Raw genomic sequence first — 27,821 nt, forward strand, 5'->3', positions numbered from 1 at the left:
CAGAGCTCATTCTCATAAAGCAAGGGAATGGCAAATGTCTGTACAGCAGGCCAGGCTCGTTTTGCACAATACAGCTCTCCTGTAGCATTTTTAGGAAAATCAAGAATTACATTAGAATTAAAATTGGAGCATACAAGTAGGGTTACCATATTTTGGAAATCGGAAAAGAGGACACTTTTTCAGAATTTTCAGACTTGCAAAACCGGAGAAGAATTCTCAAAAAACGGTCAGATTTTCCCACTCTGTGTTCGGTTGACTAAAAACAAAATTAAAAAGGTCAACTTTCTCGCTCAGCGCCCAAAATACCGTTTTCTACTCCACATTGTCAGGTGGTTGACTAAAAAAAGGTCAACTTTCCGCGCAGCTCCCGATATACCCGCCGTAGCGTCACTTCGGTGCTGATTTACGGCATATCAGTCGCATTTTGTTATAAATATGACCTAAACTCTCAAAAAAGAGGACAAAATCTCAAAAAAGAGGACAAAAGCGCGTCCTCCGCGGACACTTTCTAAAAAGTCAAAAAAGAGGACAAATCCTCTTAAAAGAAGACGCATGGTAACCCTAATACAAGCATATCACAAATCAAATTAAAATGAGATTCATTTAGCCCTGATTGGTCCAATTAGACAACTAGTATGATCTATAGTCGACCAAGTCTATAACTCAGGAACTTGATTTTGCTCAGCCCCAGCGGCTCGCGACCACTACATTTGGAACCGCTAATCTCGACGAGACAGTAACGAAGACACAGTAATTATTCAGTAATAAGTGACACGAAGATGGTAAATGCGACTGAGTGATAGCCAAGCCTTAAGTCGCGACAAGTTTGGTATTCACACCGAGACTGGTGATTGAATATCAGAGGATAGAGAGGGTAGTAAGTGGTCTCCATTCTTAGATACGTGCCTTTATCTCAGTTGCAGTGTGATTTAATGGCTTAGAATACTAACAATAAAAATTTCTGTAAAATGGCGCATTCTGATGAAGGACCTGACTCGACGAGGCGTATTCACCTTCATTCTGCATTGAGACATGGATCTAGACTCTTGCTGGAAGGTGTTGCTTGGCGTGCGCGAGACACAGCTGGCACATCAGATGACCGACGGCGACACTCAGACGCTGTTTCACTGGCACTGCCAGAACGTAAGTTTAAAACGTTCATTTATATAGTCTTGGGGATTGTGCGAACCTTTGATATCGCATTGCTGATTTTCTAGGCTGACCAAAGTGACCATATTATCTCGTTTTTGGGAGGATTTACCCTGTTTTGTCAAAAACAATATCTGGTCCACCGAGGAAGCCTAAATATATATCCTCTTTTTTGAGTTTCGTTAGTTGCTTATACTTTAAACAAGACTTTCAGGATGCACGTTGTATCTATTTTGAAATACTTACTGCATGAACGTGCTGAATTGCTAATTTAAAAATGTTTACAACAAATTACCCTACCAGCCCCGTACCTTCTTGATTGTTATTGCAAACATTGTTCGACGATATCGCGGCCCATTTACAGGCTCGAATCAGTCGCAATTTTTCGTTCATGCAGTCGCAATGGTGCAAAGAAAGAGACGGACTAATACTTGCATTGGTTTCGATCATCTTGGCGGTTGTATATAATTTCAATATTCCGTTAAAAAATTTCACGATTTCCTTAAAAATGATAATTCCTAGTTTCCATAACGGACCGCGAGGTATTCATGGGTTGAATTTGAAAAATAATTTCAATATTGTTGAAGAACATAAATAAGTAGGCTGTGAATGGAAACCGTTCCTGAAGATGACTAAAATTGTAGTATCAAGGGTAGTGCACTGGTTCATCCCCCCGCTTTTTCAGGTAAAATAATAAGTACGTTGGAATTGAACATTGAAACATTTCCCAAGTTAGATTAGAATTAGATAGCAAACATTTCGCTGTAATTAGTTTGATTAGACAACTGTATATCTATAGTTGCCCATGTCTGCCTTTGTTCTTTGGCCCCCACAGGGTGATATACCGAACCCCGTAGGGTGATAAAACCGAACCCGTGGGGCGATAAACCCCCAAACCCCCCTCGGGTTATACGCTTTTCGCCGCTGCTTACCATCTACATTGGATGTCCGTTTTAGTGAGCGAGCTTATTTCGCCTAAACGCGCGAGGCGCGAAAAATTCTGTTATTCATGATTGAATCGGTCAATATGATCAGGAATTGCGTATATATTTCTATCAATTTTTATCATCTCTCTGCTGACGTAATCAGATTTACCGGTAGACCTGAGTGAGGTGTTTTGGAAAAGGTAGGACCCCTAAATAATAATCAAACATCTTTGGGCGTACCCAGTGGTATGATGACGTCGTTACATGATGAAATTTCGTGACCTGCTGTCTGCTATGTCAAAATATATTGAAATCGCTCAAACGTAATAAACTAAAAGATGCACACGATTTCAATATTTTTTCTTTCTTATTTCTTTGTTCAGTGTATATGATTCCATCTAACTGGAAAATCATGTTTTTTGGACAAATTGTGGTTCCGATGGGCCATAATGCTTCGACCCACTGAAATTCTGATTTGATATGAACTGAACTCGATTTTGTGGTATTTCGAATTAAAAGTTTACGCGCCAAGCGTGTGCTGAGAAGCACCATCCTAGATCTCCTCTCCCGATCAGGCGCCCAAATAGACGTTCTGCTTTTCTGAAATCTATGTGCGCCCATATTCGTTTACAAAACCATTCGTGAGCTAGCTACCTTGGTGATAGTCTTGGTAATCGGAGCGCGCAATTGGAGGGTGTGTTGTTGTGTGCCTGCAAACTGGAATTCATTTCGGCGCAGATTCGTTTCTCTAACAAGGCTTTGCCAGTGACATTATTCGTCGGGAAATGCAGCAATACGGTGTCGGACTCAAAATCCATTCGTGGCGATACTGATTAGAATACACCAGTGCTTTTCAACCCTTTTGAGCTCCATTCGCACTCTTTTTGTAAAATAAATTTCATTCGCACAAACTAATCGAATATTGCTATACAGAAATAAGATGAAGTTACTGAACAACATTTTGTTCAAATGTGCAACAAATTGGCAACTATGTAGGGGAGATGTGGTACCGATGGATCACTGGGACCGAAAATACTTTGAAAATTCTCTATGATAATTCCATGATTACACTCCGCGCACTTTTCTACAATTGCATGCTGGCAAAATCTTTCCTCGCGTACAAAAAAAATCGACGTGCGCGAGCTAAGGGGTCTCTGAGAGATGTTTTTTGTTTTAGGGGGTGTAAACTAAATTTCGATCGACACATACATTTTTCTTTGTAACCTTCAACACGAACAAACCAGCAATCATTTTTAATGTGAAGTGTAGGGCTTGTATCAGGCTATATAATGGCACCTATTATTTTTTTCAATACCTTCCTTGAGTGGAATTTTTTTCGATTCATGTATAAAATTCGTAGGGTGGGGACCGATGGTACAATAGCCAAATCAAGCAAAATAATCAAGCATATTAATCATCCAACAACTGAAACATGCCTACGTACAGAAACTCTTTATGTAATAATTGCATATGATGTTTTGTCGCTATAACGAGGTATTTGGATGTCACACTGTCGATTTTCGGGCAATATGTATGTACCCTCAAATTTATAAGTTCGAGCCTAAATCGAAACGTGATTTTATGACAACATTTGAGTTATTATTTATTCTATTTTTTGCCAGTTGCGACCAAACATTCTTCTTTGGCTTACTGTAGCTTAGATTAAAATACTGAGCAAGAAATCTGAGTTTTTGAGAGTATGTCTCATAAGTCCCCGGGTCGTGTGCCATCGGACCCACCGGGTGGGGACCAATGGCACGGTCGAGCAACAAATTTTGAACGTCGATAAATATTTTCTGGAAAGACGGATATTCATGTATATGTGCGCGATAGGTAGAGCTTGTATCAAAGTGCTGAGCCAGCAAAAGATCTGCTGTTTTCGGCTGAACATTTCGGGGCCAGCGATCATTTTCCAATTTTTGATCCGTCGGTACCACATCTCCCCTAGCTGAAGCTATCAAATGTCTGATTAAAACGGCTACTTTTTTCGCTCGTTTTGCGTTCAACTATTTCCCTAAAACCCATCTCGACCAAACAATTTTGTTGGGAATTTGTACAAGAACGTCTACCAGTGCTTGGATGGCCAGGTCTTAAAATCTGTTCTGCATTCCTATCCAAAATACAGCGTATTTTTCGCGAGTGAAAAATGCTTACTGGCAGAAATCGTTTTTGAGAGCTGACACAAAGGTCTCGGAGGCTTCAGTTTGTCGAAAGAATTAAAAATCCGCATGTTTGTGTTGAGGCTTTTGATTTATGTCTTGGAATACCAGGTGCAAAACGATCAAGGGGACTAGGCACATTAGAGCTCGCTACCTTATGATACGTTGTTCCAACTTTTGTCTCGAGAGTTTATGAAAAGAGCAAATAAACTCACGATACTGTGGGTACTCTTTAGCTCAATCTAACTTGGGAATTCATAACGGTTTAGTAACGGTAAAGCGGCTTTTAGAATACCACCAAAATCTGAGTTTTTGTGGCATCTCGCGACCCGAGCCTCAACCATGAAAAGGAATTCATTTTTAATATTACAGTTGTATGCTACGATTTTACGGGCATGTATGACATCGATTTTACGGGCATGTATGACATACATAACTTGCATACCACAATTCTACCCAACAGCTCTACAAAACATGTCTGACGCATGCGATTTCAAGTTAGGTCGAATTAAATTCCGCTGCGTATCGCAGTTGTACGGGGGAGATATCGTAGTGGTAACGATGAGTGCCTACTAAGCCGGTGGACCGGGTTCGATTCCCATCGGAGGTTCATCTGGGCTCCTCTACCCCGCTTTCGCCGTTCTTACGGCGAATAAAAAGCCCAGAAAAAAAGACCGGAAGAGAGAAAGCACTCACAAGGAATGGAAAGAGCTAGTAGAAAGGACCGCGGCTTCAAAAAAGATCAACATCGAAAAGAACTGTGACATCGGGCGCTCTAGGCCGAAGTGGATGTTAGAGTAAAGGATCGCTACTGATGCGTGTCGTTCGGCATCCCCCTATCTGTTTATTACATCGCGTTGTGTCTTATCGCATTGTATCTTATTGTATGTAACTTGTTATATAACCCAATGATTGTTGCTGTTGTTGTTGTACTGCTGTATACTCAGATTGCAAGAACGGAACTACGTGCCGACAACGGAGCATATCCAATCCATCTCGAAGGGTTTGGCCACCCGACATCGGTCATATTTAGGCCAAGGTTTTGTCGCCGCTTATGTTTCGGCACCATATTTTATCAGCGGTTTGTTTTTCAAAACATTACGTGTTCATTTGCCCCAACGCAGAGGGGGTTGGCCTCGAAATGAATGAGTCTCATATCTAGGCGTGAACGCGCTCGTTGCAGACCGCTACACTAGCTCATCCCGACGGTCTTCAACCATGTTTTCCAGAAGAAAAAAAAAACAGTCGGACAAATCTTATCATGAATTCCCATGATAAAGTCATATTTTCTGCGCGTCTCGCTTATTGGCTACAGTACCCAGCACAGTGACCTTGAACATGTAAAAATTATGTAGGATTTTTTGCTATAAATTCAATAAATACTACATACATATTAACAGATAGCTATGGCACCGTGTCGACCCAAAATTATACCCTTTTCAGTCCATAATTCAATAACCCTTGAAGGGGTAAAAATTTGCGTTACAGTAACTTGCAAATGTGAGTCTGTAATGGTCTTATTTACTACTATCATTGTGCCTCGCGCTAATCGAACAGTTATTTCGAAAATATGATGATTCTTTATCGAAAGAAAGCAGAATGTCAATTTGACGTAATTTTTTCAGCCTGACGCAGGCTCAGACGAGCTGATATACTGTATTTCTGCCGCTACACCAGCTTCCAAACCACGCTTTTGGTACGCAATAATTCTATTGCGAGAATATTAATTCACTACGGCTTGTGAGAGCTACGACTTGTGGTGCGTCGTATCAAGTTTTTACACTTGCGTCGCAACTAAAAAAGTTACACTGACCGTAAATTTCCTATTGTGTTTATTTGAATTATCCCACGTCAAAAAAATTAACAATTATTCACGGTTTTCATTCGCACTTGATCCGGATTTTCATTCGCACCATTCGCACCACCTTCGTCATTCGCACTGCAATTTTTTCATTCGCACAAGTGCGAACCGTCACACAGGTTGAAAAGCACTGGAATACACGCTTTCTCCTTTGCCATTATCCATATTTCTGGTTATCTACTTGATACATTCGTACTCCGAAATTGTCGCGCAAAGTCATTTTTCAGTATTCCTTTCATTATTAACGTGAAGTAGGCCATGCCATGCCATTGTCGAATATTGATGCATCACAAGATGGGTGGGACAAATTCTGATTCCACACTACGGTAAACTTGATTGCTGGATGTACTCGCATCGAGAACAATATCGAATATTAAACTATTAGATAGTCAGTGGATTTCTATTGATAAGATCGCGGCATGCGCCCGGAAGTGGAATTAATTCTGACCCAGGCCAACCTGCGGCCGTCAACACGTAATTCAATTGATTATGTGTTGGCGGGATTACCATAGAAATCGGCAGTTGGTGAATTCGGCCGCATAAACTCGGCACTTGGTGAATTCGGCCGTGGTAGATCTCGTAGCAGTACCGGTCACCATGATTGGTTACTGGAATGTTTGCCGGTGAACTTGGCACTTTGAGTGGTTGTCAATGTTGTACGGCGGTCAGGGCATGCGTAGATCACACAGTCACGGCGTGATTAGATCACAGATTGCGTAACCGCGGGAAATAACGCGACGCTCTTCACTTGGTGAACTCGGCCCTTGGAGGAATTGGCACTAGAACACCTTCGCATTAGAAATACATTTAATATGAATGAAAATTATCAAAAGCGAAATTTAAACGTGTCGTGGCTCGCGGTATATCTCGTAATCTTGGGATCTTTCAACCCTGTTATCGGGACACCCTAACCAGGGCCGTAACAGCACTTCGTCAGCCCCTCCCCAAACGTTCGTCTTGGGCTCCCCATACGGTGATAACAGAACTTCTGAGGGGATTCGCCCCCCAGACCACCCTTCGGCTATACGCTGTTTACCGCTACTTATCATCTACATTCGGTGTCCGTTTAGTGGGTCAGCTTTGCCGGCCTAAACCCGCGTAGCGCGAGAATTTTTCTCTAATTCATGATTCCGTTGGGCAATATGATCTGGAATCAGGGCTTTGGAGCCGGAGCCGGAGCTCTACCTAAAATTCAGCCGGAGCCGGAGCCGGAGCTGGAGCCCGTTATTTGATTAGTAGCTCCGGCTCCGACGTATTTCATAAGATGCTATTATATATGCAACAACCACATCTGCTGATTCATCATAATTGAACAGCAGGGCTGAATTCTAATGCTGTGCACACTGCACAGCAATGGCATAGAGTAAAGTGCGTTCTGGTGCAACTATGATCTTATCGACAATTGACAAGTATTCATGATGACGTCACAAGGCGGCACGGCTGCACCTATGTCTTCGTTGCTACATCGGATGTTACTGACGGCTGACAGACTCTAGATTACTATAGATTACTAACCTATGGGTAGATTAGTAATCTATATAGACCAGCAATGGCCAACCTTTTCGGCTATAAGGGCACATGAAATTGACGAACGAGTGCGCGGTCCACTAGCCGCGCCAAGCGGGTAAAATTTTCAAAGTTTATAAATAAACTAGGTCAATAATATTATTACTTGAGTATATTGCGGGTCTACTGTGTACTGCCCGCTAGGCTCAGTTTACGAGGACACGACTATTCGGCTTCTGGACACATTGATATCGAAGGTCTCCGATAATATGCGACAATCATTTAGTGCCTACATTTCACAGTCGACGATCTTTATGCGAGCGCAAATGCGAAAACACTTTCTCCCGTAATTGCGAATACAGTTAGACTCAAACTGGTAAATTAGGCGTTTTTTTTTTCATTTTCAGTAGGGGATAGGCTACCAAGCAAGAAATCGTGTGACAATTAAACACGCGAAGCGTGAAGAAAAGTTTCGCTACTATTTTAGTTTATAGTAATGTACGACGATTTACTGAAAATGTGACTTGACCCTGGATCTGCCAATGCTTCTGAACTGATATTTTAGTCATCAACATCCCAAGTGTCGCAGCCAGACTCGTAATTTTTGGTTGGCATTGCAAGTTCACAATCTGAGTAATTAATTTTCGATGAAATTACCTCGCGGGCCACGCAAAACCGTCTCGCGGGCCACTCATTTGGCCCGCGGGTTGGCCACCCCTGACATAGCAGGCCCAAGTAGTAGGTATGATCGCTCGCGAATCGCCATGGGGTTCTTATGGGTGCGGCGGCGATTCGCCTGGAAACTCGTGGTGGCGATTCGCCTTTTTAGACCCCCCTCTCGGCCGCGATTCGCCATGTGTTCTTATGGGCGCGGTCGTGATTCGCCTTTTCAGGTATAGGCTGCGTCGGTGACTCGCCGCGAAAACTCGTGTTGGTGACTCGCCTTTTTTACTATAGGCGGTGGCGGTGATTCGCCATGTATTCTTACGGGATCTGTGGTGACTCGCCACGTGTTCTTATGGGTGCGGTCGCATGCGGCTATTGCGTCTTATGGCGGGGGGTGGCGAGCGGCTATTGCGTCTTATGGGATCGGTCGGACGCAGCTTCGTTGTGGGTATAGACCGCGGCGGCATGGTGTTGAATATGTATCAGATAAATAGTCATGTGAATGAACCTTTGTTAATCTGTATATCGTAAATTATTATATATGATGTAGTTTAGTCGTGACAAATGACCGATCGTGTTCTAAGTCTTTCCTCGCTATTGATCGCTAGCTGAATAGTGCTTTCAGATCGGATTATTCGCACCTTGTATACCGCTGTTTCGCACCTATAGAATAGTCTGCTGTTCGCAGTCGTGACTTCGCCGCGATAGCGCAATTTTCGAGCCTCGATCAGTAAAACAACACCGTGCTAACCCAGTTGTCGAATCACATAGGTCAAACATTTCTTGTGAATGGAAATATTGTATTACAGGGTACAAATACGCAAACTATTCTTTCAATTCAACAAGTCTAGTTAACTGATCGATTCTCAATCTGTCGACACAGTTTTTAACACGAGTAAGTTGATATTTCTTCCCGGATACGAGCGAGGCTTTGTTCCATTGATCCAAAACCACCTCGCCAGTATCATCCTTCAATGTAAAACTGTATAATTTCAACTCCTTTCCGGTGCCAGAATTGACCATCTTCTCCTCTCGAGAAACACACGTAGCGGTGATCGACACGTATTCATCTTTATTCCCGTATACCGATTCACAGGTCAATAATGGGTATTCTTCAGTCGTATGTCTCGATTTTCCATGCGGGGTTACTGACGAAGCCCGTCCCAGTAATACAGCAGGTTTTCCAGTAAATTTGTCAATTTGGACCCAACCGGATTTGACCATAAGTTTTTTTCGTTTGTTGAATGCTTTCTCAATGGCCCCGAACAATTCACGATTGAAACACGTGAAAGATATCTCTTCATTATTACCGTCGATGAATATACCTTTGAGATATTGACAAACACCGCCTCTTTTGGGTGATGAAACGAATTTGACGCCGACGTGAAAATTTGAAGTTGATCCGACTTGCATGTTGTTGTTGACGCTGTTCGATGTCATATCGTTTGGTAAAGTGAGAGTCATCAACAAATCAATCGTCATTTATAGAATTAACCACGTGTTATAAAACAGGTTAACAGCCTTTGTATAACGCTGATGATCCGTGCGAATAGACTTGGTTTGAAGTAGACTTTACACGAATTCTGTACGAAAGGATGCCGTTCATAAGGTGTTATGATGCAGGACCATTTTCCTCTTACCCAGTCGCTTATCAATGTACTGTAGTGAGTATTCAAGATGTTTGTTGTTATATCTCTGTACACCGCGATGTTATGAATGTCGCTTTTCATCGCTGCAATGCTTATGACACTAAAAACACCATTCCAGTCGACGCCATATGATCGAATCGAGTTAACCAAGGCAGCGAAATCACACTTTCGAACACGGTTCACGTTTTCTCCATGTACATAGAAATCTAGCACTCTGTGGATGAATTTTTCCGTTTCGCTCAAGGTGGGGGTTGTTAAGTTATGATAATACAGAAGGTAATTCTCAATAATCACACTAGTTGTCATAACGAGTAACTATCAACTGAAAAAGTAAACCATGACACCATGAGGTGTTAAAATGGTGAAATATACCGCTCGATCACCTAGAAAGAAGGGATCTGTGTAAGCGTGTGAAAATTAATTCTATAAATAGACACCACCTCGACCCGGTTGTTATACTTCACTGTCGCGGACATAAACGTTGGTTTGGAGCAGTTAGATCGATTATTATACAATGGCCGAGGCTCAGATAGATAATCTTGATAAATTTGGTTATGAACCAAACGCATTTGAATCGCAATTTGAAGAGAATGCCGATATCTTTGACGCGATTAATCCTGGCGATCTGATGACGCCTGATGTAAGGGTTGAAGCCACAGAACGCGACTCTACGACAACGATCGAAATGCGACTAAACCATACAGATATAGCGCACCAGGCGTGGCTGAAGTCGGATCAACTAGCTAGAGAAAGCGTGATTAATGATCTCACGAACTTGGTGACGACACCGTGTGTACCGATCGATGAGGCGGCCGTTAACCTCGAATTACTGAGCACCGAGAAGCCGTCGACTTCTGGGGTGACGCTACCACACTCTGCTGAGTCGCTATCGGTGGTTGATACTCCTAAATCTGCATCAAACAGGAAGCTGACTCGAAAAAGAACCATATCGACAACTGTGGGGGTAGGCATACCACCAGCTAAACAGCTTTGTAATGATAAATTGAAAAATTCGAGTCGTACTGAACCCAGACAGAAGGCCGGCAAGAAACCTGCGAAGTCTAAAACCGTGAGTGACGACGATTTTCGCGACGATGTGAAGGGTAAGAAGAAGCAGGAAGAAAAACTATGTCAATACACAGTTGACAAGATGATCACCCACCTCCAAACTATTGACGTTGTTAAACCGCATTTAGGTTCAATACTATGCTATGTTGACTCGTTGATAGAGAAAAAAAATTTGACAGTCACAAAGCTCATGACTGACATCAAACGATTGCTTGCTGTCAGGGGTCAGCGCTGGAGTCTCGATGAGATTCAACCTGAATTAAATACCGCAACCGATGAGTACTTGCATCGACTTCTAGAAATTAGAACGAAATTGAAGTATAATTTGTGATTGTGCTGTATGATTTTCATTGTTGTGAGTGTGTATTCTCAATTTCTGTTTACCGTTTCAGATTTTACATTAGAGCCATAAATAATAGCTTCTGAAATTCAACCACTAGTGGCGCTGGCGCTCGTGTAATCTCGAATCAGCGGCTTAGGTCTTTCTCTCCGGACGTCGAACAGCGAACAACGTGGCTGGCTGTCTGGATATATTCGATCGCGGATTGCTGGATAAGGAGTTAATTAGTAAGTTATTCGGTACGATTACTTTGATTCATGAACGTAATATGTTATTCGTTTATCTTACAGACACAACAAGCGTCGGAATTGAAGTAAAGAATTGCATAGGTGGGTTATTACTGTTCAGAACTAGTGAACATGATGTAATGATTTTGTTGTTGAACAGACAGAGCAAACTCAAGTTGAATACACGAGTCTACTGGTAAGTTATCTGCTATAACACGACGTTAGTGGGCATAGATTGATGTGTTGCTTGTTTTATTAAGCATAAAGAATCGAAGACACCAACGAAGAAACTAGAATGTAAGTAAGACTAGTTTAATGTCCCCAAGTGCTGAATTTGACCGCGTGTTATCAATTTTACAGATGAGCCGACGCAGACGGAATCGTGTTCGCGAAGAACCGAATGCCGCGCCAGAGATCGGCGACGAACGCCAAGAAGTTGTAAATCAGAACTGGCAAGCGATAAAATCGTATGTAGTGAATGAGAGTCGGCGTGTGTATAATATTCGAGTCATCGGTCGGGAGCTAGTGGATGTTTACCGCGATATCCAAGCTATATTTTTCTCAGAGTCGACCCGTTTTAAAGTCAATTTCGCGTATGCATTTATTTTGTACCACGTCGAGACTCTGAGATTTCGTTATTTTCATGCATCGGCGAATGTTGATAGTGTATCAGAAACACCAGCGGCAATTTCAACACTAGCTAAATTCAACGAATTTGTTGAATCTATAAGATTGGAAACGGCGCTTGATTTATTACGAAATTCTCGACCAAACACAAAGTCACGACCGGTCTGTCTGACTAATGTACAGTTTTATGTATATCCTACCGATGGCATGTTGATTGGCTGTGTCGGCATTAAACTCCCGATATGGCTTGCGAGAGCGAGATGTATAATGACATTTACCCATCAAAAAAATAGACATCGGTACAATGACAATCTATGCGCTTTTCGCTGTATTGGTCACTCACTTGGAAAAGATACAAAATTGATGGCTCAACAATTTACTTCGGTGTATGGTATCAGTGTGGAATCTGGTGTAACACTTGACATGTTGAATGATATCGAGGTCTTGTTTAATGTGGCCATATTCGTGTACACCAAAACCGGGGGAAAAGCTAGTGCACTCCGACGCAGTACCTATGAAGCGAAGGCTGTTTACCTACATTTAGAGGACCGACATTTCTGTCTTATTACTGACATGAACCGATATCTAAAGAACTATAAATGTACTGTTTGTGAACGATTATTTGATGAGCAATATGAATTGACCAGACACAAATGTGTAACGGGTCCTGTTGAAGTGTTCCCCGGCGAGGTTTATAGCCCTCCTCTGAACATATTTGAAAAGCTCGATCTTGAAGGGGTATTCGTTCCTCACCGGCTTCGTTATTTCAAATACCGCATCGCGTTCAGTATAGAGAGTGTGTATGATACCTCAAAAACTTTGCGAGAGCGCCAGAACATTCCCATCTCTGTTAGCATATCGTCTAATGTGGAAGGTTACTTGGAGTCGCATGTAATTGGCTCGAGCGGTGATACAAACGATTTATGCGCACAAATGATTGATCATTTTCATGATATTCAAAGTGAATCATTCAGACTGTCACTCACAGAATATCGACCCTACCTGGACATGCTCAAATCGAAAATCACCGAAATGAAAGTGCTCGATCCTTCAAAACACCCAACACCCCTTGAACGTTTACAAGTGGAGTTTATGAATTATTTACGTCAAATTCCTGTGTTATGATTCAACGGCGGTCGGTATGACTTGAACTGGCTCAAAGCGTAGTTGTTTGGTTTTCTCGTTGACGACAATCTAAGTGTACTGAAACGTGGTAACAAATTTCTCTCAATGACGACCAACAGACTTCAATTCTTGGACATTGTGAATTACTTGACACCCGATTTCTCGTATGATTCATATTTGGAAACCTTCAAATACAGCACCGCTAAAGCTCACTTCCCGTACCAGTTTCTGACTAGTTTGGAAAAGTTGGATAACTCGAGTCTTCCTAACCGCGACGAGTTTTACAACCCACTAAAAGGTTGCAATATATCAATATCAGAATATGAAAACTGTTTGAAGGTTTGGAACGACAACAAAATGACCTCTCTGCGTGATTATCTCAAATGGTGCAACGCGAACGATACTCACTACCTCATAGAGGTTTTAGAAAAACAATTCCAATCTTTCAAAAGCCAATTCAATGTTGATATATTCAAGGACGCGGTCTGCCTGCTCGGGGTTGTATCGAGACATCTTTTTAATAGCATCCCACGTGATTTCACAATGTTCAACGACAAACATAAAGATCTGTTTGCGCTATTCAGGGATAATTTAGTGGGTGGACCATCGATCATTTTCCATCGATACCCAAAACCAGGTGTAACTCGAATCAAGGAACATATCTATAAGGAAAATGCACAGATTGCGCAACATATAACAAGTATGACCAGCGACTCACTCTATCTGTATGCTTTAAGTAGACCAAGTCCAACCGGATTTGCGGTACGTTGGCAACCAATCGACACCGAGTGCACCAAATTCAAACCTGTCAAGACCACACCGAAATGCTCAGAGGCTGTCACTCAGTGGCTGAATTGGTATTCTCATATTCATAAGGTGCATGTTCACCACGCTTTTAACGGATCTGAAATTCACGTGGGCACGCGCAATTATCGACCTGATGGGTTTTATCGTAATTCAGCCGGACAAGAGATAATCTTATCGTTCCTTAGATGTGATTTTCACGCCCACAATTGCAAATTCGGATGTGATGACCCAGTACGTCGAGAGCGAGCTAAACGCATTCATGATTATTATGAAAGTCTCAATTATCAGGTTGTATGTAAATGGGAATGTGAGTGGAATATTGAGAAGAAGAGAAATCCTCATATTGTGCGATATCTCGATGGTATTCGACCACAACTGACTCGTGCCAAGTCTGTCACTCCACAGAAATTGATGGAGATGGTGATGAATGGTACTTTCTTTGGTTGTTTGCTGGTTGATATTTGTACACGACCACATTCGAAAAAGCGATTCGCTGAACTCCGCCCGATATTCAAAAATACCACAGTGTCTCGCGATACCGTGAAAAGTGACATGAATCAGCTTGTTGTAGATCGGAAGTCGCCCAGTAAACCCACTGACATGTTGGTTGCATCGTACTGGGGTAAGAAGATCTTGCTAACCTCCGACTTGATCAAATGGTATGTAGATCACGGGTTGGTGGTATCAAAAATTTATGAGGCTGTCGAGTTCGCCAAAAAGACCTGTTTTGCTACCTTTACAAAAAATATCTCAGACTGTCGACGTGCTGGGTATCGCGATCCTAACACGGAGATTATTGGGCTAACGCAAAAACTCGCTGCGAATTCTTGTTATGATCGTGAGTTATTGAATCCGTGTAAATTCGAACAAACCACGTTCTGTGATAAAAGTGAATTGAACGCAAATGTGAAGGATCGTTTTTTCATCAAGTGTGAACAATTAAACACAGATCTATTTGAAATAACCAAGCACCCTCAGAAGATCGAGCGAGATAACTGCATTCAAGTATCGTTCTGGTTGTATAATAATGTCAAATTACGGATGTTGTCGTTTTTTTATGACTGTTTATGCAAATATTTTCGCACCGACTGCTTCATGCTACTTTCGGTGGATATCAATTCGTTTTTCATCGCTCATTCAGCCCCACTCGATGAGATTCTCATCTTCGAGAAAAGGAATGAATTTTACTGCGATTACGAGAATTGGTTTCCACGTTATTTTTGCGATGAGCATCGAAACGAATTCTTGACTGACCCGACTTCTTTTGACCGCTCGAGACAGTGTTGCAAAGATACGTATGCTCGTTATCTTCATCAACCTGGTTTGATGGAAGTGAGATACGACGCCGATACATCTTTCCACCACCTCAATCGTTTTCACAGTGATCAAAGATAAAATTAATCATGGTGTTGAATGTTATTGTGGTGTACTTGTATATATTTTGCGTGACTTTATTTTAATTGCATATTTTGTGTGTTATTGTATTTTCTGTGTGTTTTATTTTATTTTGATTTACTTGTTTATATGTTTGATTTACTTGTGTGTGGTAACGTCTCATTTGTTTTCCAGATGGATAACACTATTTCATATCTAAAGTCTGTCATGTCATTAGATTTACACACATTACATGTAGAGATGATTACATTGGAGCAGGAATTACCACAGTTCATGATTCTTGGTTCTACCAACAACTCCCAACGTCGATGATACCCGATTGATGAAAAGCAGACCACCAAAACTTGTGCTCTGTGGTGAGGTATATAGTTTGTTATAGAAACACTGTTAGCTTTTAAAGCGCTATGAATCCTCTCGTATTATGAATCCTCTTATGTGATTTATTATTTTGCAGATTGGGATCAGCTGCTTGACGACCTGAATAAAGCGTTTGTAACACTACAACTTCCACTGACGAAATTACGAGGGATAGATGAAGATTTCATAACCCTTGGAAAATTGTTAAATCGAACTCTACTGGGTTTATATATTCCACTAGAACAAGATGACTACAGCAGTGGATATTCCCAACCTTGTTGATATATAAACACATGCGCTTTATCTAGTTTTCAATAAACAACAAACGATGGAATTGATCCACCCATTCGCGTGTATTGTTAGTGGTCCTTCAAGAAGTGGGAAGACTACTTTTGTTGCAAAGCTGATTAGGCATGCCACATCAATGATTAAACCGAGTGTATCCAGGGTCGTATATTGTTACAATAATTATCAGGAGGTTTTCAAGACGATGCATAATGTAGAATTCCACGCCGGTTTAGATATTTTAGAAGAGTTGAAGGTTTGCTCTGAAGACACCTTGATTATAGTGGATGATTTCATGACTGAGACGGCGAAAATTGCAGACTACTTTACAAGATTTTCTCATCATTCAGCCAAGTCAATTTGCTATATCACGCAGAACCTGTACCACAAGGGTAAAGGAGCACGTGACTTGAGTCTCTCAAGCTCGTATATGGTGATTTTCAAGAATCCGCGCGACCAACAGCAGATCAGTTTTCTTGGTCGACAAATGTACCCAAACTCTAGATTTTTAACAGAGGCTTATCGTGACGCTGCTAGACAACCTCATAGTTATTTATTCCTTGATCTCACGCAAGAAGCACCTGAAAATCGACGAGTTATGACCAATATATTTCCTGGTGAAACCATGGTGGTTTATAGCCCGATGGTATAAATAGCCAAGCGCAGAGACGACTTTAAACTCAAAATGACCAAGGTACCAGCTCGGACACGGCGGCATATACCCACACTAGAGTTCCTACATAAAAGTAAACCCGAGATACGCAAGCAAATTATATCGGGAGCCAGCAAAGAATTGATCGAGTGTATATGCGATTGTACAAAGAACATTTTGAACGGCAACATCCCTCTTTCAAAGTATAAAAGAAAGCGACTATCAGCTCATAAATGTAGTTTACGTCGACTTGTCAGGAAAGACATCCCTATTCGACATAAGAAACGTATGGTTAACCAGAGTGGTGGTATGTTTATGACTCTATTATCAAGCATCCTACCCGTCGTCACTGGTTTACTCGGTAATCTTTTCAAAAAATGACTTCTTTTAAAAAAATCTTCATAAATCCGAGCCCGATCAACGGAGCTGACGTTCAGAAATTGAATTTGGATATCGACAAATGTATGAGCGACATATTACAGATGAACATACCCCAAGAACGAAAATTAGCCTTATATAACGACGCACTAAATCGTTATCAAACTAAACACGACACATTGAATCAACCGATGAAAATCGATATATCAGAACAAAGGAATCTATTTTCGGCTAGTGAGTTGGACGCGCTGCGACGTCTGATCAAGGGTGAACCATCAAGGATTCCTATACCATCGCCGAGTAGCCAACGAAGCAAAGTAAAGACTCAACATGCCAAGACCAAAAGTGGTCGTACGCCCAAGACCCCGAAACGATACGGATGGGAGCCATACTAAGTATTTCACGCCAGGGCTACCTGGTAGTTACCGCGGTGCATACGTATTCTCTAGAGGGCGGAATAGAGCCAAAGTCAAGGAGTTTCTTTCGAGCAAGGACGCGTACACAAAACATTTTCCATATCGAAAGAAATTTAAGAGACCTAGAGTGATTACATCCGGTCTCGGTGTTCAGTATCAAACCGATCTCATGCATATGCAAAATCTTTCAAAAGAAAACGATAATTTTAAATATGTGTTGGTGACGATCGATTGTTTCAGTCGATTTTTATATCTGTATCCACTCAAGAACAAAACCTCGCAAGGTATTATTCGCGGATTCAAGGAAATATTTAAGGATCGTATACCTCATGTTATTCAAAGTGATCAGGGTTCTGAGTTTACTAATCGTGCGTTTCAGGCTTTCTTAAAAGAGAACAATGTGCGACATTTTCATACAAATAGTGAACTGAAAGCATCGATATGCGAGCGTGTTATTCGTACTCTGAAGCAAGTGTTATACCGGTATTTCACGCATAATAAGACTTTGAATTATGTTAATGTCCTGTCTGAGATATGCCAAGGGTATAACACTACTTTTCACGTGGCTATAGGGTGTCCTCCAGCGGATGTTGATTATTCAAATCAAGAACAAATTTTCCATAGGTTATACGGTGACATGACCCCTAAAAAACCCAAACTAACTATCGGCACACCCGTCAGGATTTCGAAATCGCGCGGTAATTTTGTAAAAAGTGCCTTGGCGAATTGGACCGAAGAAATATTTTTCGTATCTCAATGTCGTAAAGGCGACCCTCCTACTTATCAGTTGAAAGACTACCACGGTGAAGTTATAGACGGTAGATTCCAACGTGAAGAGTTACAACCAATAACTAAAAATAATAATATTTACAATATCGAAAAAATCCTGTCTACTCGCAAGAAAGGAAAGAAAACACAATATCTTGTAAAATGGTTGGGTTACCCGTCTAAATTTAATTCCTGGGTCTCGGATTTGTATAAATAGACACTGAAAATGTTGTTCAACCAAACTATGGATTCTGATTCCGCCTCATCTCGCATGGGTCAAGTCTCGAACAGTCTGAAAAACCAGATTGTGTTTATTGTACAGATTTGTATGTTAGTGTGTGTAATCGTGTTTTCGTTATATCAAATTTCTGTTGGGGTGGATCGTGAAATATATTTAACGCTACTGTCTTCTTCACTTGGGTATTTATTACCGAATCCATCACCTCACCGTATATGTTGAAAGAAACAATAAAATGTTGTTGACTCTACCGTCGAATGCGAGTTTGGATAAATTTCCGAATACTAGCACAGATTTTCAAACGGAACTTTACAAAGAGTTAGAAATGAATCGCCATGAGCTAGGATTATGTGAGCTGACCTTCCCCCATGATTTTCAGCCGCGAATTGAAGTGACAGCGAAAAGTATCGGTTTTGGATTTGTCGATGCAAATGGATACACCGAACGGTATTATATCCCCGAAGGCTCGTATTACAGCATCGGTGAAATGTTAGAATCATACGAGAAATATTACATGGGGGACATTTTCATTTTACAAGGATTCGGAGACTTTAGAATCACATTCAGAAGATTAGTCACGAGTAAAAAAAGACCCAAGCAGGGTGTACCCATAAATACCGACACCGCAGACTCTAGCACCAAACACATACCCCATACCACACATGATTCACCCGAACCTTACGGACTGATACCACTTGGTTCTGTGTTGGATACAATAACATTTAGACGCGTTGTATCTCGTCGCCGCGGAGTGGTAGAATTTATATTTACACCTGCGATAAAGTTGGAACGGATTGATAAGGTTTATGTGTATTGCGACCTGATACAACCAAGACCACATGGTAACAAGCTGCAACAACTTTTACGGGTGGTTACTGTAACCGCTAAACCGAATGAAAACCAAATCAACATATTCCCAAAACCATACTTCTTTGCTTTAGCGAGAAACAATTTTAGAACGATACGAATTTATCTACGTGATGCAGATGGCAACCCTATTAAATTTCGAAAAGCACCAGTGACAGTAACCCTACGCTTCCGTCGTAGAGCTGTTGATTCAATATGAGTTACATCACGTTGTCTGGCACCCAAGGTGAATTCTCGGTGGTGTTACCGAATGAAATTATTTGTAATGAGCTTGCGCTGATGGATATGAGTTTTGTCAGTGAATCTCTTGATCGAATTATAATCAATCGTGATCAAGCACTCTGGGAGCTACATAATGAGAAAGATCGTATAGTAGAAGCGTACCTAACACCACTTGGGAATTATGCAAACAACCTCGAGTTGATGCGAAGAATATTATCTGAAAGTTTCAAGCACTGTTTCACCGAAAGAATCAACGATGAACTTTTCCGAATTCGTTATCCGAAACATATCACACTCCACCCCACGGATATATTCACAAATTATTTCAGTGTAGTTGATCAAGTGTCGACACCAGTATGTAATGTCACGTCGATCAAATCTAAACCAACTCAACCCCACCTCAGATATCTATTTGTGTATATCAATGTACTACGACATCATCCGGTGGGTGATTACATGAGTCAATTGCTTCGTGTGATCCAAGTAAATAACGAGACGTGTACGAGACAAGAAGTTGTATTTGAAAAACCGTTCTATTTCCCGGTGTCGATTAACCACATCCGCGATATAAAAATCACCATCAGGGACCAATACGGTCAGTTAGTACATGATATAGAGACCACATTGACACTCCACGCGCGATGAAAATAGTGACGTTAACCACCTCTATGCTTGGTGCTGATTTTGAACACAGACTACTCACCATCAACAAGATCCCGACGGAATATTGTGAATTAGCCCTCATGGAGATCGATTTCACTTTAACCGAATCGGCGATTGGTCAATATTTGTTTGTGTATTGCGATATTATTCACCCTCACTTACTTGGAGATACGTTAGCGCATTTATTGCGAGTTATACCGCTGACACCTGGCGATGTCGCGCATAATTGGATAGCGACAAATCCGTATTATTTCCCTGTTTCAAAAGATGTTGTAGATTCTGTATGTCTTTACCTCAGGGATGAGTTTGGGGAACCTATAAATATAATAAGTCGTTCATTGCAAGCTACATTTAACATTAGGAATCGATTATGAAAGTTGTTTTCACGTGTGATCATCATTCTGTCCATCGTCATTATAACCAGACAGGCGATGGTTATGGATATTTTAGTGGTGGAGTTCAAGCCGGGTCCGGTATCGGGAGTTTGTTTAAATCACTTGGTCGTTTAGTGACACCTATTGCGAAATACGCTGGCGGTCAATTGTTACGGACTGGCGGTGAAATAGCGAGAGATCTATTACAGGGTAACTCGATCAAGTCTAGTGTTATCAAGAGAAGTAAACAAGCTGGCGGTCGAGTGATTGATAAAATTTTAACCCCAAAAGCTATAAAAAGGAAAAAAACAAAGTCAAAGAACACTTCATCCAAACGTCGTCGTAAACAACAGGATATATTCGACTAAGAACTATGTTGATGCATGCGGGTTCCAGAGAATGTCATAACTCGGGATTGAACATATTTAGTATACCCCACACACAAACCAGTATTGAGGAATCGCAATATGTCGTCGTCAAACCCCATAGTTTAGGTAATGTCATGGAAGTACAATTACCAAGGACGGATCGATATATGGATCTACAAAACACATTCTTGAGATTACGTTTGAAGCTCACTAAACGTGATGGAACTGATTTAGCAGATGATACACAAGTGGGCCTTGTCAATAACATGATGGATTCTCTTTTCAAACAAATCGATGTAACTATTTCAAATGAGGTTATCACAAATTCGGATAATTGTCATGCCTACAAAGCTTATATCTCGCGGTTGTTGAATGATACTCAAGGCGCCTCGGAGAGTTTTGTGCAAGGACAAGGTTTTTATAAAGACGTCGCTGGCTCTATGGATGTTCTTGGTGCAGCGAATACTGGGTATGTTAAACGAAAAGACCTTACCAAAAACAGCACCCCGCTAGAGTTGATCGGAAAAATTCGAATGGGTCTTTTTGAACAGTCTAGATGTATGTTGGATAACGTCGACATGAAATTGAAATTTACACGTAACGAAGATAATTTCTGTCTGCTTGGCGGCGTGGAGGATGTACAAATTGTTTTACTCGAAATGGAAGTGTATGTCAAACAGATGAAGATTGCTGAAAGTGTAAGCTTAGCACACAAGTCTGTACTACAGAAGAATACTGCCAAGTATCCCTGGATACGCTTGCAAATGTCAACTCATACATTCGCCGCGGGTTTATCGAAAATTGATAGAGAGTTAGTTAGCGGCACCATGCCAAAGAAGATCGTAATTGGTTTAGTCGAGACCACGACATTTAACGGTGTTCGGGCCAAAAATCCATTCAACTTTAAACACTTTGATGTTCAAAATCTTTCTTTAAGCGTGGATGGACGTCAAATTAACGGACGCGAATTTCATTTCGATTTTGATAAACATGGCGGACTCGAAGGTTATATGACACTATTCTCTCAGACAGGTCGCTGGGAATCCGAGGCACCTTTGAATATTTCACGCAAAGATTATGTTAATGGATACACTCTTTTTGTGTTTGATTTGACACCCGATAATAGTTTGGGATGTTATCAACTTCATAAGACAGGAACTGTGCATCTGGTTTTGACTACGTCGAAGCCTTTACCAACCTCCGTAACCTTGTTATGTTTGAAGGAGTTTCAACATCTTCTGCAGTTGAATCAAAAAAGACAAGTCGTCGAAATATGAATACGTCTGAGATCAATGATATTCTCTATAACCATCCTGATACGCGAAGTCTATATCTAGGAACTTATCCAGTAGACCAATTGCCAAAGAAACCAACTAGCGGAAATTTCGCTATCATCATTAATTACGACGAATCGAGTTTGCCTGGGTCTCACTGGGTGTGTATATACAGAGATGACGATACTCATTTTCATGATTCACTAGGTTTCGGACCACTAAAACCTCAGATAATCGAATTCCTGGAGCCGGATGAATTTTCTGTGACTGGGAAACAGTTACAAAGTAAAACTTCGGATGTGTGTGGAGATCATGCTATAGCATTCTTGGTAAAAAGAGCTCAAGGATTTTCAGCCAAGGAATACTTGAATAATTTTGGTGATGATAAAAAAGTGAATGATACGATTGTGCGTGCTTTTGTGAAGAGTTTGATTTCGGAGTAATAAATGAATGTATAAATGTGTATACTTGTGATTCTTGTTGTGGTTGTGAACAGCAGGCTATTTTGTAGGTGCGAAACAGCGGTACGAAAGGTGCGAATAATCCGATCTGAAAGTCAGCGTGCTATTCAGGTTACGTAGGGATCAATAGCGAGGAAAGACTTAGAACACGATCGGTCATTTGTCACGACTAAACTACATCATATATAATAATTTACGATATACACATTAAGAAAGGTTCATTCACATGACTATTTATCTGATACATATTCAACACCATGCCGCCGCGGTCTATACCCACAACGAAGCTGCGTCCGACCGATCCCATAAGACGCAATAGCCGCTCGCCACCCCCCGCCATAAGACGCAATAGCCGCATGCGACCGCACCCATAAGAACACGTGGCGAGTCACCACAGATCCCGTAAGAATACATGGCGAATCACCGCCACCGCCTATAGTAAAAAAGGCGAGTCACCAACACGAGTTTTCGCGGCGAGTCACCGACGCAGCCTATACCTGAAAAGGCGAATAACGACCGCGCCCATAAGAACACATGGCGAATCGCGGCCGAGAGGGGGGTCTAAAAAGGCGAATCGCCACCACGAGTTTCCAGGCGAATCGCCGCCGCACCCATAAGAACCCCATGGCGATTCGCGAGCGATCATACCTACTACTGGCCCATTCGATAATTTCAGAGCCGGAGCCGGAGCTGGAGCCGGAGCAGTGGTAATAATGCGGCTCCGGAGGTGGAGCCGGAGCTAATGTATGATAGAAGAAAGCTCCGGAGCCGGAGCTGGAGCAGTTTAAATTTACGGCTGCTCCAAAGCCCTGTCTGGAATGCATATATATTGCTATCAATTTTCATCCTTTCTCTCTCTGCTCACGTAATCTGATTCACCGGTAGAGCTGAGTGAGGTGTGTTTGAAAAGGTAGGACCCCTCAATAATAATTAAACATCTCCGGGTGCATACGCGTTGGCAGGAACAAAACAGCACTTCGTAACCCACCCACCCCCCAAAAAATGAGTCTTGGCCTCCCATATGATGATACACTGACCCCCTTCATCAAGTTGTTCGGTTTAGCCACGGAATTATAGAGGTACTGTCTATGCAGCCGGCGCGAAGCGCAAAAGTTTTAGATAATTCACGGTAACATCGGTCAATGAGATCGGGAATTGCATATATATTGCTATCAATTTTTTTCCTCTCTACTCACATAATCAGATTTACCGGTAGAGATGAGCGAGGTGTCTTTGGAACTGTAGAGCCCGTAAATAATAATTGAACATCTTCGGGCGGGCGGATGCGTTGGTATGACTTCGTTGCATGATGTTATTTCGTGACCTGTCTCCAATATCAAAAAATACAGAATCGCCCTAACGTACTGAACTAAAAGATCCCACGATTTCAGATTGGTATTTCTTCACTGGCATATAGTTTTTCCCTACGGGATGGTAGGCTATTTCTCTTGTGAGGTTCAGATTGCCAAGACAGGAACACTTCACGCCAGTCATTTAGGCGCCTATGGACAATCAAACCTAGCCTATATGTATTTTGTATATATAACGCAGTTTTCGGTCAGCATAAGTGCAGTCCTTTTCGGCCAAGGTTTTCTAGCTGCCGATCGTTCTTGGAGTCGAATGTTACAAGGCCTAAAACTTTATATGTCTTGGTACGTCGTGGCGCGCTAATGGCCGCGCCGATATTCCCATTTCTATAAATCTTGCGTATTTTGTCTTGGGGGAAGAGTACCCAATAATCAAAATATGTGGCAACTCGAAATCGCGCCCCGCGCGAAAAAAATTTGAAAAAGTTGCATAAATTTAAAAAAAAACTCTATAATTTATGGTAGTGCACGAAATAATTTTGGGCCCCCTTCGAGCTCGGCCCCCCCGAATTCGGGGGTTTGGGGTGCGGCATATATACGGCCCTGACCCTAACCCACCCCCAAAACTAATATCCTCACTCACGTCCAACTTTAATAGACCCTCTCCAAACTCTAATCTTTGGATACCCTAACCCCATCTTTGACCCTAACCCACCTGCAATCCTGATATCCCCCACCCCAAACCTATTATCCCCCATATCCAACCCTATTATCGCCATCCCTTAGCCCTTATACCTCCTCCCCTCTCCCTCTTAAGATACCCTAACCCATCTCCATCCCTAATACCCCATTCCTTAACCCTATGCCCTATGCCCTATGCCCCCTCCCGAACATTGATATCCGTCTCTCCAATGGCAAAAAATAATTTATTTTGACGTGATCATGCGAAGCATTTGTTGATGAGGAACACTGGCTTGTCGTGATCGTTAAACGAAGAAGCGCCGCTTGATCTTCCACAGCTCCGATCTCGCATACAACGCCAAGATCAATCTTCTCAAAACTTACACGTCCGTCACTCACGCCGTCAAATCATCAACACCAAGCAGACCGCGCGTGGTCGGTATATGAGCGCTGCGTTATTCCACGCGGCTTCGCAATCCGTGATCTAATCACGCCGTGACTACGTGATCTACGGATGCCCTGACCTCCTTACAAGATTGACGAATCACTTGATAATACTATTATTAGTTTAATAATTCATATTAATAGCTGTTAATACACTTTATTACAAAATTTCCCGAGGGCCGAGTTCACCGAACGCCGAATTCACCAAGTGCCGAGTTTACCGAAGGCCGAGTTCACCAAGTGCCCAGTTCACCGGCAACCGTTGGCGGCCGTCGACATGCAAATTGTATTTACGAATAGACAGATGCACTCCCGAAATGCTTCGCGAACGTAAATCGGGAAATGCACCAATGCCGCCAAAATCGCTCTTTTAATCTGCAAATAATTGCCGCGATGCGAGCTGGTCAACGCGAAGCCAGAAACCGCAAGAGACAATTGCTGATTGGCTGCGTGATTTCGCGTTTGTAATCATCGTTATTGTCTGCTTGAAATATTCGAGAGTTGTATGTTACTTGGCAGGCCAGTGCTTAGTGTATTTCGTTACTGTCACGGCGCGTTGCGCTGGAATACCATTGATGCAATTCCGGATTATCAGGGACGTAAATACTGATTTTTGTTAGATGCATTTTGTCGGACGAACTGGTAGCGCAGGCCGCAGTTATACTTCCGAATGATCGTACAGTTTTAAGATTCCATTTAATAACCCGACTGCATGGTTTGATATTTGAGTGCAGTGCCGACATTAAAACGTCGCGCGAATCGTTTAACGCTGCAGGTACACCAGCGGCATGTGGTAAAGTGCGTTTTAGTGCGATGATGACGTCATGGATATGGAACAAATATGACGTCACAAGACTTCGCCACCTCGTAAAAAATAAAGTCAGCGCCTATGCCTGCATACATAAGTATCGTTCCAGCTAAACTCCCTGTCTGTCACCTTTGGCCGGCACAGGTGACCCACTAACTGGCTATGTCATGTAATTATCGCATTAATTGAGTGTCTACACATGATTCCAGTCCTTGTAACCAATATCAGATAAATCGATGATATTCTTGCGATGTAACGGCGTCTAGAAGTGATGGCGAACTGTTTACAATCTGCCAGGTCTGTGGCGAGAGGACGAACCAGTCACTCCACGCTCTACATCGTTTGATGACATCGGTTCGAGATCAAGAGCGCGTCCGACTGACTTATTCGGTCCAGCCGAATCACGAAGAGGTGAGTTTGTTCAAACTTCAAATTATGTGCAACCGCTTTTGTACAACTCTACTTGGGTAATATCGAATAGGTCGCATCCATAGCGTGCTAATTTTCCTCACTCTTGACAGTTTCTGGCCCTAATATTCAAGTAACAGCACAACAGACGAGATACCAATAATGTGTTGACTTTATTTTTCCTCAAAGTTACAATGAAATGCCTGGACTGGGCGTCTTAGTCTGGAGACGTATAAATTGGTCGATTCGTGCATAATGACTAGAGTACAAGTCGAATCAATACGAAAAAGGACTCAAGTTGAGTCGAGTCATTTTCCATATGTGGGAAAATGACTAGAGTTGCGTCGAGTCACCAAAAATTCGCGACTCGAGTCACTACAACAAGAGCTGCGTTTAAAACAAAAACCAATTTAAAACAAACATGCTTAAAAAAGGCCCTTGTTCAAAACATGTTGTTTTTTTAGTCATGACGTCAAGAATAATCCATCGTGACGCCATAGTAGATTGATATTGATAATTCAAAATATTGGGTAAATATAGCTCCTTTGACGAAATATCTACGTACTATAGCTGTTGAACAGACTATTTTGAGGATTCCCATATCGTATGAGTCGGTTGTATCGGGAGGTTATTGTCCGTGGGCTCATACAACATGTTTTTGGAATATATTTACACAATTATGGAATAATGTTACAATAAAAAATAAAATTATTTATTTAAAAAGGCCTTTGTTTACAACATTTTTTTAGTGTTTCAAACAATCATTTGTTTTAAATGCAACCTTAGCTACAACCCTTCTAATTATTTCTTTTCAGAGAGACGTCTGCGGCGAACATCCATGAATTGTGCGTTACCAGTATGTATTGGATTCGTCATGGTCATTGCATTTGTGGTGATGTGGTTTGCGCCAGCGTACCTTTACTCCTACTACTATCGTGATCCGAACTATAGGCTTTACATGATCGGAACCCTATTAGGCTGCGTTGCTACTCTCATCTCGACGTGTTTGTGCGCATGCTTATTGGAACGCTCGCACAACCGTAGAAGTGGGAGAATACAATCCGTGTAGCTGTATTGATAGATATGATACATTATGATTATTTCGAAGCTTCGCAATTGGTATAATGTCAAATACTTTGCACGCAAGCTAAGTTCCTTTCAGTATAGCTATTGTCATTGCGAATTGATTTGTCTCCGAAGATAATACTACGTTTTCCCTCGCTATATCTCGTTAAATACAGTGTTTCCATGAGTGAAGTTCGGTTAGACTGGGTTCGGTAGGGAGCTCTGGTCGTGCAACCGAAAGATTTTCTACAAATCTTTAAATTATAGAATTTGTAAAGCA

General features: G+C 41.8%; 1 protein-coding gene and 1 long non-coding RNA gene across 2 annotated transcripts; both read left to right on the forward strand.

Moving 5' to 3' along the window:
• The first annotated feature begins 856 nt into the window (after window positions 1–856).
• Window positions 857–27,729, forward strand: LOC145442625 (uncharacterized). The gene is made up of 3 exons (XR_013916100.1): window positions 857–1,143; window positions 26,366–26,479; window positions 27,292–27,729. It is a non-coding gene; the product is annotated as an uncharacterized LOC145442625 (long non-coding RNA).
• On the forward strand, window positions 13,396–17,397 carry LOC145443186 (uncharacterized). The gene is made up of 2 exons (XM_080321177.1): window positions 13,396–15,861; window positions 15,960–17,397. Exon 1 carries the CDS (start codon window positions 13,409–13,411, stop codon window positions 15,503–15,505), a length of 2,097 nt encoding a protein of 698 aa, XP_080177303.1. The 5' UTR covers window positions 13,396–13,408; the 3' UTR covers window positions 15,506–15,861; window positions 15,960–17,397.
• Window positions 27,730–27,821: the final 92 nt, after the last annotated feature.

This window comes from Botryllus schlosseri, chromosome 7 (genome assembly GCF_051294905.1).
Source record: "Botryllus schlosseri isolate E-star chromosome 7, Bs_hap1, whole genome shotgun sequence".
Taxonomy (NCBI): domain Eukaryota; kingdom Metazoa; phylum Chordata; class Ascidiacea; order Stolidobranchia; family Styelidae; genus Botryllus; species Botryllus schlosseri.

Excerpts from the sequence above, each read along its gene's own strand:
- LOC145443186 (XM_080321177.1), top strand. The coding sequence starts at position 13,409 with ATGACGACCAACAGACTTCAATTCTTGGACATTGTGAATTACTTGACA.